This window comes from Vigna angularis, chromosome 2 (assembly GCF_016808095.1).
Source record: "Vigna angularis cultivar LongXiaoDou No.4 chromosome 2, ASM1680809v1, whole genome shotgun sequence".
Lineage (NCBI taxonomy): Eukaryota > Viridiplantae > Streptophyta > Magnoliopsida > Fabales > Fabaceae > Vigna > Vigna angularis.
In genome coordinates, this window is record NC_068971.1 from 25,390,265 (window position 1) to 25,400,333 (window position 10,069).

A 10,069-nucleotide genomic window follows, 5' to 3' on the forward strand; every position below is an offset into this window, starting at 1 on the left:
TTTTCGTTGTTGTGAAGTCATTCACCGTTGGATCCAGCTTAGTTTTGGACAGTAAGTTCCAAACATATAGTTCTTCATACTAACCGTTCGGATCGTCAATCGGAGGTCTAGATTGGGAGAAATTGGTCCCGCACCAGCAACCCTGTTTTGGAGAATTTTCATCTTCTTGGTTCTCATTTGTAAGCATTTGTGCTTATTTAAATTGGCTTATTGAACACATCATTTGGTGTTATTATTGGAGACTCTTTTGTACCTTATTATTGATCATAGTGGATTTTTCTTTGGTCTAGACGACTCGTGGTTTTTACCCTTGCATTGAGGGGTCTTCTACGCTAAAAATTGTTGGTGTCTCTTTGTGCTTTGGATTCTATTTTTGTTCTATTTGTTTGGTGCTCCTCACAGATTCTCGCAAGAAGGGGGATTGAATTTCCGCTGCGTTATTACTTTTTTCAAGTTATTATATTTTTGGTTCTTTCCCCATCAATGTGTACTATATATATCTCAACCAATTCCTCTATCATTTCAAGGCTTCATCAAGTTTCTCGAGTCTTACTATTTGATTATCGTTACTAAACGAAGACAGATTGGTGCTATATGTGGCCATGTTATTCATTCGTTGATCTGAATTTACAGAATACAATAATTTTTATAGCAAAAGATTACAGAGTTTACTATCTGGCTATTAAATAATATTCTATAACTCTTCAACCGATCGGCTCCCGTGCTTCTACCGTTCGGTAGCACCGTCTTCAGCCGTTCGATTTCCTCCTTATTTTTCACTGCTCGGCCTCGCTCGGTAGTCTCACCACCTTCAGTCGTTCGGTTCCCTTCTTCTTCTCCCTCACCGCTCGGCCTCTTCCTACATTCCACCGTTCGGTTGACTACTAATAATATCCTATAACAGGGAAAAGCCAAAAATTTACAAATTGGGACATAGGGTTATGGATGACAAAGAAAAAAGACAGAACGATGAAGGTTGTGTGAAACAGAAAAAGGTCTAATTGACTTATTACCTGTGCCTCTGTATGTGAGAATAAGACAAATGTATATCCAGTGCTTCCACCCACTTACCTCTTTTACAGAAACTTTGAATCATATATGTATATGTAAGAAAATTTAGACTGCAATCCCATTTCATCCAACAACTCTAACGCCATTTTCATATATGTAGACCTACACAAGCCGTCAAAATATCAGCAAGTCCCAAGAGATCAAGAGCTTGCTTCAGCGGATTGTTGAGGGTAATAGAGCCACTGTCGGCCTCACTTTTGTCGTTAGGGTGTTTGGAATTGCTGGTTAGTACCTCTCTCTCTTCTCTCTTTCTCTCAGATCATGTGTATATACATGTGTACTATATATATCTCAACCAATTTCTCTATCATTTCATGGCTTCATCAAGTTTCTCGAGTCTTACTATTTGATTCTCGTTACTAAACGTAGATAGATTGGTGCTATATGTGGCCACACTATCTATAGCATCAAGGAGAGCCAATTGATAACCATTCCACATGTTTCAACCCAATCTAGCTCACTCTAAGACTGAGCTCAGGTAGATAACCCTTCCAAAATGTTTACCACATATAATAACATCAATTTCTTACCATCACCTCGTCTCATTGCAGGTACAAAAAGCTTTTGTCTAGTGTCGATTTGACCAAGGATTTTTTCTATAATTACACTTATCCTATAATGCAAAGTTTGCAAAAGAATGTTTCTCCTACGGAGGGATGTCGTATGATAATATATTTGTTTGGAATGACATTTGATCAAGCAACTTTTGTTATTGCTCTTCGAGCTTCTGCTCTGTTATCCTTGTTGAATGATGGTAGAGAGATACATTCTGTAAGCTTCCATACTGGTTTTGACTTAGATGAGTTAACAGGTAGTGCCCTTGTAGACATGTATGCAAAATGTGGTGATGTAAAAAGTGTTGTTCAAGTTTTTGATGAATTGACTATTAAAAAGGATGTGATTTCTTGGGACTCAATGATAGTTGGATTTGCAAAAAATGGTTATGCAGAAAGCGCCCTGAAGGTCTTTAATGAGATGGCTAAATCATGCATTACCCCTGATGAGGTAACATTTTGTTGGAGTGCTCACTGCTTGTAGCCATGAAGGGTGGGTTTATGAGGGTCGTCAGATTTTTCACATCATGGTAAACTATTATGGAATTGAGCCTAGAGGGGATCACTACGCTTGCATGATTGATCTACTTGGTAGGTGGGGTTTCCTCAAGGAAGCTGAAGAGTTCTTTGACAAACTAGAAGTTGAACCCAATGCTATGATTTGGGTCAATTTATTGGGTGCTTGCAGAATACATGGGGATGAAAAGAGGGGACAGAGAGCGGCTAAGAAACTTATTGAGTTAGAACCCAGAAACTCTTCATCATATGTACTGCTTTCAAATTTGTATGTTGCGTCTTGACTTTGGGATGAAGCTATATCGTTGAGCAGAACAATGATACATAAAGGTATCCAAACAATGTCTGGCTGTAGCTGGATCGTTGTAGGATAAAATACAAACCTATTTGTTGCGGGTGATAAGTCACATCCTAGTTGTGATGAAATTTCACCAGCATTAAAGCACCTGACAGCACTAATTAAAGACAATACATTCCATGATGTTGGAATTTCCTGGGTTAGTTAAATAGTTATTCTATATGATTGGATGTCAAGTTTAATCGAATCTCATCACTTGAAGGATGTTTTAAGGATTTGATTCTTCCCAAATAATAACGTGTTGGGGAGTTTATTCAACCAAATCTCATCACATGGGAGACTGTTTGTGTGCTATAGGTCGTATATTTGTTATGAACTTTTAGCCTTGATATCTGGGCATCTACATCCTCAATCATTGCACTCGTGTTCTATTTTAATGGGAGAACTTTTGTTCACATTCTTCTCTGCTTACATCATATTCCAAGTGATGAATGACCAAAAAATGATTTTATATTAGAGGGGTGACTCTAATTACTAATCACAAAAAATTTAGATAATGACAAATGATTTTATATTACATCTTTAACATTTTCAAATTTTTTTCATTAGAGCCTCTTCAGGTGTTGTTGCCACAACAATTGTTGTTACATTAACACCATCAAAATAAAACATTCATTGAATTATTTATGCATTTAAGTTTAAATACATGATAATAACAGGTTGTGCTTATCTACGAGGAGAGATAACATACGTATATGACTACTGGTGTAATGCTATTATTTCTTGGGTGGCATTACTACTAAGACCTAGCTCTCCATTAGAAATCATCATCGGTTAGGTTTCTGAGTAGGAAACCTAATTAACCACCATCACATTGTTAGAAAAGATAATGAAAGAATGAATTTATCTTATTAATGGTAATAGAATTCTCTAAACAAGATAGTTGGGAGCATAACCTCCCTTACATAATTGCTGTTAACAAACTCAATAATAAAAAACATAACCCTAACAATAGAATCTAGCTCTATTTATATTAAATATTTCCCGCCTATCTTATAGTCAATATTTCTCTAGAATATAGTTTTATTTACTGTAAATATCTTATACTGAAAATTTCCCTATAATATATCTCTATTTACTATAAATATTTCTCGTCCATCCTAACTGCTACAACAGTTAGGATAATAACTCTTCAATCGATCGGCTCCAGTTCTTTACCTCTTTCCACCGTTCGGCTCGAGTCCTCATCGTCTTCAGACATTCGGCTCGAACTCTCCCCGCCTTCCACCGTTCGCCCTTCTTCTTCTCCCTCACCGCCTTCCACCATTCGGCTGACCTCTCTCTGCCTTCCACCGTTCGATGTCCTTCTTCTTCTCTCCTATACTTTCTTCTTCTCTCCAATACCTTCCAACCCCTAACATTATCTATTACCTTATATCCTATCATCATCATTTACCTTATATCCTATCATCATCATTCATTACATATTAAGTCCACTTCTCAATAATCCAAAACTGAAGTGAAACAGACAAAAATGAAAAGACAACCGGAAACAAACTTCATGTTCAAAGTCCAAAAATAGATAACACAGGAAGCTTAAGTATAGATAAAAACCTTAAGAAATGCAAGATCAAAACAAGAAAGTATATGAATTTATTCTATCATTTCATGACTTTCCTGCAAACTTCTAGTTGTATGTCTCTTAATTCGGGAAAGTGCATATATTAACAGTGAGGGCTCTAGAGCAGCAGGTGGTCAAACCTAATAGCAGAAGTATGAGTGGAAAAGGTAACAGTACCCTGCATTTTTTTTCGTATCTTTGCTATTTTATGGAAAACAAAAGGGCTTGGTTAGACAATACTGGATAGTAAAAAATGTAATTCCATGTGAAGAGCTACAATTTGAAAACAAATATGTAAAAAAAGCAAGAAAAAATCGGTATTGAATCTCAAGTAACAATTTCGATGATAGATCATACCTCCCTGGGCTAGTTCGATTACTCTTGTTGCCCTCTTTATCATACTGGCTTTACCACTGTAGTAAAAACCAGTTAAATCAAGAGCTTCACTTGCTACAGCTCCTAAAACTGCCAAAACATTGGCAGACTTGCTTTTGAAAACGGCACAGAAGAATATAGAATAGTCAGATATATCATTTTTTTTAAATGATATGTCAAGTGATCTTTTACTTTTCCTGCACTTTAAACTTATATCTGAATATATGCACTTTCCCGAATTAAGAGACATAGAACTAGAAGTCTCCATGAAAATCATGAAATTATTGAATAAATTCATATTCTTTCTTGTTTTGATCTTGCATTTCTTAAGGTTTTGTTCTATAGTTATGCTTTCCTGTGTTATCTATTTTTGGACTTCGAACATGAAGTTTGTTTCCGGTTGTCTTTTCATTTTTGTCTGTTTCACTTCAGTTTTGGATTATTGAGAAGTGGACTTAATCTGTAATGAATGATGAGGATTTCTGATAACAATGGAAAGCTAGGTCTTAGTAGCAATGCCACCCAAGAAATAATAGCATTATACCAGTAGTCATATATCTATGTTATCTCTTCTCGAGGGGTCTTTAAGCCTGGGCTCCAATAGATAAGCATATTCTGTTGTTAGCATATATTTAAACTTAAATGCATAAATAATTCGATGAATGTTTTATTTTGATGGTGTTAATGTAACAGCAATTGTGGTGGCAACAGCACCTGAAGAGGCTCTAATGAAATTTTTTGAAAATGTTGGAGATGTAATATAAAATCATTTGTCATCATCTAAGTTGTTGTGATTAGTAATTAGAGCCCCCTGGTCTAGTATTCTAGAATTTTATCCTTGTCATCCTTATTCTTCAAACAAAAAGAAGTTGGATTTCAAGACACAATAGTTTGTCCTGCTCATTGTTTGTACTTCGAGTACAACAAGCTTTCCGGGCCAAGCCCCTTTTGCCATCCCTAGTTAGAGATGTGATGCAAAATATTTGTGTCTTCACCTAACGAAATGCTTTTGGTTCCTCATTCCTTACATCAGGAGCAAATAAAAAATGGAACCGTAGAACTAACAGCACAAACCTTTACTAAGCATATTAATCTTTGGCTGGGTTTGTCTATGTAGTGGGCTGACAGCCCAATAGAATGCTATTGCAGATTTATTTTATCATAATTGTAAAAGTGCAACGTGTTGTGTTACTGTATATGGTAGGGGGTAATAATAAGGTTTGGAAAGTATATGAAAAGAAGAATGGCAGGAGGAGAGTGAGACGGAACGGTATTAACCATAAAGGCCGAACGATATCCCAACGGAGTAATGTGAGGGGTTGGAAGGTATAGGAGAGAAGGAGAAGGGCATCAAACAGTGGAAGACGGAGAGTGATCTGGCCGAACGGTGGAAGATGGAGAGCGATCTGGCCGAATGGTGGAAGACGAGGAGCGACCAGGCCGAACGGAGGAAGGCGGGGAGTGACCTGGCCGAACGGTGGAAGACGGGGAGCGACCAGGCTGAATGAAGGAAGGCGAGGAGCAATCAAGCCGAACAGTGGAAGACGAAGATCAATCAGGCCGAACAGTTGAAGAGTGACCATCCTAACTGTAGCAACAGTTAGGATGGGCGGGAACTAATTATAGTAAAGGAGAGTCACATTCAAGGAAAATATTCCGTACAAGATAATTAAAGTAATTAGAGCTATATCCTGGGGAATTATTCAGTACAAGTTAATTATAGTAATTATAGTTATATTCCATTATTTAGTATAAGTTAATTATAGTAAATAGAATTATATTCTATTATTCAGTATAAGTTAATTATAGTAAATAGAATTATATTCTATTATTCAGTATAAGTTAATTATAATAAATAGGATTATATTCTAGGGAAATATTTAATATAAATAAAGCCTAAACGCTAGGGTGAAAGGTATGTTTTTGAATATTGAATTTTTGTAGACAGGCGGCTACCGTCCTGGGAGAGAGGTTATGCTCCCAAATAATTGAAGGAGGTTATGCTCCCAATTATTGGTTACTTTTGTTTATTTAGATATTACCATCAATAAAAGAGATTCATTCGTCTATTATCATTTGTTTATTGTTTTTTCTATCTACTGTGATTGTGTTTAATTATGTGTCCTACTCGGATACGTAACACTCCGTCTTCTTATGCTATAGTACAAGTGTATATATTTTGGTGAATGACACTTGTTTCCAGAGAGGCAGGGAAAGTGGAAAGCAACAACACGATCAAGAGAGTTTTTGAAGTCCATAAAACGATATTATAGCAATGCTTACACAAATGGTGAAAAACAAGATGCAATAAACTTGTATTATTCCTCTGTCCCTTGGTTAATCTAGTGTTCAATAAATAATTAATATTTTAAATATTTAATATATTGTTCTTTTTCCAGATTTTCAGGTTACTTCCGACCACATGAAGGGAAACCTGCTCTCTGGGAGCTGGATTCAGATTATTATCTCCATGTATCTGGGGTTGGGGATGATCTAATTCCTGAGAAGTGGTGAGTCATTCTAGTTAAATTTGCTGATATTAAAATCCATTAGTGACATGCACATGCTTCTATGATATATAGAATTGATTTTCTCATTTCTTTTGTCTGTAAATACAGTTTCTATTGTTTATTTTCCTTATCAGTTCTAATTTTCTTCCTGAATTTTTCAGTTCTGAACCGAATCCTAAGCCTTCTGAAAGTGGTGGAATAGTATTCACCCCAATACCAGCTTGCAGAGGAGACTTCTTACGGATAAAGTTGACATCATTTGACAAGTTAATTGAGAAGACCTGTAGTACAATTAAAAATGTAAGACTATGCTCTGAACCTGATCAGAGACCAGGTGGGAGTTCTGGAAACAGTGGAGCGGCACCTGATGCAGCGTAATTTCTCTTATTCTGAGCTGCTGTTTAATGATTTTATTTTTCATTTGTTGTAATTTTTATAGACTGCTTATTACATTTTGTGATTATGAATGAATAATTCACCGCATGTTCAGTTCTGATTCTAACTAACACAAGCAGCAAAAAGTTGGATTCCTTTTGATCAACAACTCCTTCTGATGTGCGAACAACATCAAATAGAAGCAATCCATTAATCCGCTTGATAATTTTGGTAGATTAATTAGAAGACGATCTCTCTCGAAAGTAAGATTAGAATCACCTTTCTAAATGAATGTAAATTCCGTTTAAACATAGTTGCCATGTCAGCCATTCCTTCCACCCTAACCATGTACATCATCATTTTGTATGTAAATAGTGGGTAGAATTTATGACTAGTGTCAGATGCAAAAGCTATTCAGTGATCTAAGTAACTTGAGGTAATTTTTTCGAGATAATGATTGTTTGTTAATCCCCAGTGAGATACAGATAAAAAGCCCGAATTGGCTTTTTGGCCAGAGAAAGTACGAAGAGGGTTCTTCTGCTGCAAAAGTAGCTTCTCATGAAACTGACTTTGAAGGATCTCATGCTAATGGATTTTGTGATTTGAATTGGCTTTCTTCTGGCAGTGATATGAATGAAGAGGATGTTTTCCAAAGGTTTGTATCTTAAAAGTTCATTATCCTTGTGTGACTTCATTGCACCTTCCATCTTTCCTTTGATGATCAGTATCCCATTTGATTATTTTTCTGTTGGCTAACGTTTGCACTGTAGGTCGCTATAAAACCCATTTGTATGTTTGTGCTTTGTGATTTTTTAGCTCTAGACAGAGCTCCATGCTGGTAATGGGGAACAGGCTTGGTGGTGCATTTGAATTTGATCCGTTAAGTTGAGCTGGTGCTCTTAATATTTTAAGTAATAATTCTAAACTTGTTTATTTTCTGCAATTAAGAAATAAATTCATGCTCCAGTTGGTTTAAATTATAACGAAAGAAGGAATTTTTTTTAAAATTTATGAAGTGCTTGTCTAGGATCTACTGTATTCAAAACTACCCCGAAATCCCATTCTTCATTGATTGGGAATCCAGTGTTGTCTCTTCGGGTATATTAACACTGTAGACAGTCCCACATTCTTTGTTCTCACTTGATGCCTTTAATTTGTTCAGTTTACAGTGATACTCTTTTTATACTTTTAATCTGGTAGGTACCTTGCAATGACTTCAGCAAATGAGGCGAATGGGTGGTATGGAGGTAGTGTCCTCGGCATTCAAGATGAAAGCAGTGAGATATATAAACATTATGCCGAGCTATGTCAGATATGTACTTTAACCGTGAGATATATAAACATGCCCACACAACTAGTACTTTGTATCTGGACTTATGGTATGAAACACTTACCATTGCTTGCTTAAAACAAAGCGCTGTCAGAGGTACAAATCTCTCCCTTAGTTTAAGTACATGCTGGGTTGATTGGCATGTTATATTTTTAATAAGAAATGATAAAGAAATTAATTTGAAATGAAACAGATAAAATAGCATATCTATTAGGATGTGGTGTGCATGTTTGCTGCCAAAATGTAGTTTTTACCACCTTTATCCTTGGCATGCATGCAGGGACCTGCCTTGGAACTTTTCCAAAATGACTGTAAGAGGGAGCAACACTACGCAGAAGCTTTAAGCACGAATTCATATGAAATTGTTAATGATACTAGCGTTGTGGCAGAAATGGAAGAAGCTCTAAAGGAGTATGACCAAGTTGGTCCCAGATCTTGTAAATTCTTTGGCGGTGGTCCGAGTTGGCTTACAAGATGGTTAACTGAAGAAGAAAAACTACAAAGGATATGATGGGCTATTATTTTGACATGTATAATTTGAACATTTGTTTCTGTACTATTTTAACTCGTAGTTCCCTGTACAACGTTGTCAGTTTTCTTATCAATGGTCAGGCCATACATATATATATATATATATATATATGGGTTTGCTAACGCGCGTACGCCTGTTTTTCAGTTAGTACGTTTTAGCAATGTGTACCGGGTTTTAGTAGACAAAAATATCCTTATATATTATGGATTCTAAGTTTTAAGGTTAAGGGTATTTTAATAATTTTCATTCTCAAAACTAAAAAAGAAAAAAGAAACCCTCCAAACCCTTACTCACCTCTCTGATTCCTTTTAACCCTTTCTCTTTCATCTTTCTCACTCCAATCTTTTCTTTGTCATCCCTACTATAGCCCCAATTGAAGAAATCAAAAATTCCTCTCAACCTTTCTCTTTCATCTTTCTCACTCCAATCTTTTCTCTGTCATCCCTACTGTAACCCCAATTGAAAAAATCAAAAACACTTGTCGTTAAACAATCTTACAAAAAAATGATTTTATAATGAGTTTTCATCTTATAATTTTTCTCTTATCTAATTTTATCCAATTTTCACAAGCATAAAGGAATTGGTAATTGACCTGGAAAAAATCAGAAATACTCGATGTTAAACAATTTCTTACAAAAAATGAGTTTATAATGAGTTTTTATTTTATAATTTTTGTGTTATCTAATTTTCACTAGCATAATGACATCAAAGGAATTGGTAATTGGCCTGGAAAAAATCAGAAACACTCGTTGTTAAACAATTTCTTACAAAAAATGACTTTATAATGAGTTTTCATTTTATAATTTTTGTCGTATATAATTTTATCTAATTTTCACAAGCATAATGACATCCAAAAGAATTGGTAATTGGCCTGGAGGGTTTTTTTT

At 35.7% G+C, this 10,069-nt stretch overlaps 1 protein-coding gene across 1 annotated transcript; it reads left to right on the forward strand.

Annotated features, from left to right (window-relative positions):
- The first annotated feature begins 2,152 nt into the window (after positions 1-2,152).
- Positions 2,153-9,264, forward strand: LOC108327425 (phosphatidylinositol-3-phosphatase SAC1). The gene is made up of 7 exons (XM_017561129.2): positions 2,153-2,392; positions 6,632-6,750; positions 6,835-6,945; positions 7,107-7,319; positions 7,796-7,975; positions 8,521-8,647; positions 8,931-9,264. The coding sequence occupies exons 1-7, from the start codon at positions 2,153-2,155 to the stop codon at positions 9,159-9,161; spliced, it is 1,221 nt and encodes a 406-aa protein (XP_017416618.1). The 3' UTR covers positions 9,162-9,264.
- Positions 9,265-10,069: the final 805 nt, after the last annotated feature.

Bases quoted from the DNA above. Each gene is read 5' to 3' on its own strand.
- LOC108327425 (XM_017561129.2), top strand. From the start codon at position 2,153: ATGGTAAACTATTATGGAATTGAGCCTAGAGGGGATCACTACGCTTGC. The intron at 7,320-7,795 runs GTAATTTCTCTT...GTTAATCCCCAG, and splicing joins GGAGCGGCACCTGATGCAGC to TGAGATACAGATAAAAAGCC. The intron at 7,976-8,520 runs GTTTGTATCTTA...TTAATCTGGTAG, and splicing joins GAAGAGGATGTTTTCCAAAG to GTACCTTGCAATGACTTCAG.